General features: G+C 58.9%; 1 protein-coding gene across 1 annotated transcript in view; it reads left to right on the top strand.

Annotated features, from left to right (window-relative positions):
* FBXL18 (F-box and leucine-rich repeat protein 18) overlaps positions 1-2,866 on the top strand; it is a 46,142-nt gene extending 43,276 nt beyond the window's left edge. The window contains exon 5 of the mRNA XM_011957980.1: positions 2,177-2,866. Within this exon, the coding sequence (XP_011813370.1) occupies positions 2,177-2,333 (157 nt within the window). The 3' untranslated portion in view covers positions 2,334-2,866. The remainder of the gene's footprint in view (positions 1-2,176) is intronic.
* Positions 2,867-3,247: the final 381 nt, after the last annotated feature.

Here is a 3,247-nt window from a genome sequence, read left to right as displayed (position 1 = left end):
CCAGGATGGTCTCAATCTCCTGACCTCGTGATCCACCCGCCTCGGCCTCCCAAAGTGCTGGGATTACAGGCGTGAGCCACCGCGCCCGGCTGACAGCAGCTCCTTAGCAGCCTCAGGAGCTGGAGCCAGAGGGGGTCGAGTTTGATGTAAGTCAAGTACATGGCATGATGGTTTCACAGGCCAGGATGCATCTGCCACATGACCGGTGGGGTTCACAGTCACGGACATCGCTGCCCACGAGATTACTGTGCAGGGCGAGGGCTGTGATGGTGTCTTTATTGCCAAAACCTCGGCTTTTGTGAGTGCCTTTCTGTCGTTGGCTCTGTGTGTCGTGAGTCCAGCACTGCCTCACGCAGGGTCATAGTGAGAGGCTGGACCCCATTGTCCTCTTCCCTTTAAGTGGCCACTGTGGCCGGGGGGACTTGACTCAGTGTTGGCAAACAGTGAGGTTCTTTGTTGTGGGTGCCTCCCTGCCTTGAGGCCCTCTGGGAAGAAGTTTCTGGATTTTTTTTTTTTTTCTTTTTTGAGATGGAGTCTCGCTCTGTTGTCCAGGCTGGAGTGCAGTGGTGCGATCTCGGCTCGCTGCAAGCTCCGCCTCCCGGGTTCACACCATTCTCCTGCCGCAGCCTCCCGAGTAGCTGGGACTACAGGCTCCCGCCACCACGCCTGGCTAATTTTTTTTTGTATTTTTAGTAGAGACGGGGTTTCACAGTGTTAGCCAGGATGGTCTCGATCTCCTGACCTCGTGATCCACCCGTCTCGGCCTCCCAAAGTGCTGGGATTACAGGCTTGAGCCACCGTGCCCGGCCTAATTTGTGTATTTTTAGTAGAGATGGGGTCTCACCACGTTGGCCAGGCTGGTCTCAAACTCCTGACCTCAGGTGATCCACCTGCCTCTGCCTCCCAAAGTGCTGGGGTTACAGTCGTGAGCCCCTGCGCCCGGCCTGGATGTTTTTATCTTGCTCTCTGGGGCACTGCTGTGTTTTTCCTTCTGCCTGGAGCTCCTGGGCTGGCACTTGGGTCTTCGTTGCATTTTTTTTTTTTTTTTTTTTTAGGGACAGGGTCTTACTGTGTTGCCCAGGCTGGAGTACAGTGGCGTGGTAATAGCTCACTGCCGCCTCTACCTCCGGGGCTCAAGTGATCCTCCTGCCTCAGCCTCCTGAGTAGCTGAGGTGACAGGCATGCGCCACCATGCCTTACTAATTTTTAAATATTTTTTATAGAGACAGAGTCTCCCTATGTTGCCCAGGCTGTTCTGGAACTCCTCTCCTCAAACGATTCTCCCACCTCCGCCTCCCAGGTGTTGGGATTACAGGAGCAAGCCACAGTACCCGGCTTGCATTGCATTTTGGCCAAATAGGGCCGGTAGGACTGTGCTGGTGACCTGCTCTGACTGGGGAGGGATCCTTGCTCTGCTTCATGGCCCACTGGGGGACCGTGGCTCGTTGTAGTGTTGTGGGGAAGGCAAAATGAGGTCATGTCTGTCGAGCTCAGAGCCGTGCCTGGCACTCGGTGGGTTACCCCATGGCAATTGTGCATGAGTTTTCATGCATGCAGGCTGGTCGCCTGGGGGTGGGGGCTTTGGGAGCGTCGCCCACCTGCCATTTGTCATGCGGTCAAATGTGTGCTTTTCCCGAGTAGCCGCTTTGGTATCTGCTCCTCCTAGTGACTGCTGCTGCCTCACTGACTTGGGAGTTGCACCCCCTTGAGGTGGCCCACATGCGGCTGTGGGGTGTGGACACGTGTCCCTTTTCTCTGTCCTGGCCGTGGGACGTTCATGGGCCAGGTGCCTTGAATCTGCCACTCCTGCAGTGGGGTCCCTCTGCTGCCATGGGGCACGGCAGCCTGTCCTGGCAGCTCTCCCACATCTGCAGAGCAGGGTTGGCCTCTGGGGCCTCTGATACTCGTGGCTGGCATGGAGCGGGTGCCCCCTGAACCTGGAGAGAAGCGTGTTGCCTGTTCCCGGCTGCCCTGCTCCTCCTCAGCTCTGGCTGCCACGTACGGGGCCCTCGAGGCACATAGAGGGTGACTCTCGCAGCAGGCCTGGTCTCTCCGGGAGCCCCAGGTGAGCCCGGGTGGCGGGGCAGGTGAGAGTGCCTCTTGGGCTCCCCCTGCAGGCTCTACCCCCTCCCCGTGGCCACCCACGTAATCCGCTGACCGCCTGTTTCTGGTTCAGCTTCCAGGCCGAGCGGCCCGCATTGAACGTCGTCATCTTCCCTCTGCTCCACGAGGGCCTGACCGACGTCATCCGGGACGTCCCCCTGGTGCACCTGGATGAGATCACCTTATTTAAGAGCAGAGTGGCCGAGGAACCGCCGAACCTGTGGTGGTGAGAGGCCAAGCCGCCGCCCATCGGTCTGAGTCACCTCGAGACGCTGTGGGAGCCTGGGACACCAGGGACCCTTGGTTTGTTACCAGAGGAAGAGGGCCTCTCTCCCGGCCGGCCACACCCCACCTGGCTCCTGGGGTTCCCGGCGTCTCTGCGGCTGTCTCGTGGGAACTGTTGCTCTGTGAAGTTTGGGCTGAGGGGATGTGCTCTGCTTGACATGAGGGGGGTCGGGGGACCGTCGATGTGGGGGCTGGCTGAACCAGGCTGACCCTTGGGGCCTGGCCTGGGGGTTTGTGCACTGAACCTCAATCCCTGGGGGCCCTGTCGACGGGCCTGGAGGGCCGGAACCCCGTGCCGCTTCTGACTGGGAAGCGTGTCCCTTGGCTGTTGTGTTTGTGGTCACCTGCCACCGGGGCCCCGCGGATGGGCGGCCACATGCTGTCCCCCTGAAGTCCAGTCGGCCAGGCTGGTCACCGTGTGTCTGAGTGTCCCCTTGCGTGGCCGAGTGTGACATGGGGAAGGGCCTGCCGGTTTAGTCTCTGGGGCTTTTCTAGCCCGATGATGCCTGTGGCCTCAGAGAGGTCCCCTGGGGTTGGGACTGCTGGCTGGAGCCTCTCCTATGGCTTTTCAGCCCAATGAGCAGGGCCCATTCCTCATGAGAGAGGCCTCCTCCCGCTCCCACCCACCCCACAGCCTTCAGCTTCCCTGGGAAGGTCCATGTGCGTTCCTGGGGAAATAGATACACATTCGGCTTTGTTAGAATAACGTGAAACATTAAAACCCAGAAAGGATTCATAAGGCTGGAGTAGCAATCACAGGACCCCATTTCAGATGACTTTATTTAAGACTTCAAAAATATTCAGCTGGGCACGGTGGCTCACGCCTGTAATCTCAGCACTTTGGGAGGTCGAGGCAGGT

The sequence above is a fragment of the Colobus angolensis genome, unplaced genomic scaffold (genome assembly GCF_000951035.1).
Source record: "Colobus angolensis palliatus isolate OR3802 unplaced genomic scaffold, Cang.pa_1.0 Scaffold453, whole genome shotgun sequence".
Lineage (NCBI taxonomy): Eukaryota > Metazoa > Chordata > Mammalia > Primates > Cercopithecidae > Colobus > Colobus angolensis.
Note: the sequence above shows the minus strand (reverse complement) of the source record. Positions and strands in the feature narration are given on the sequence as shown.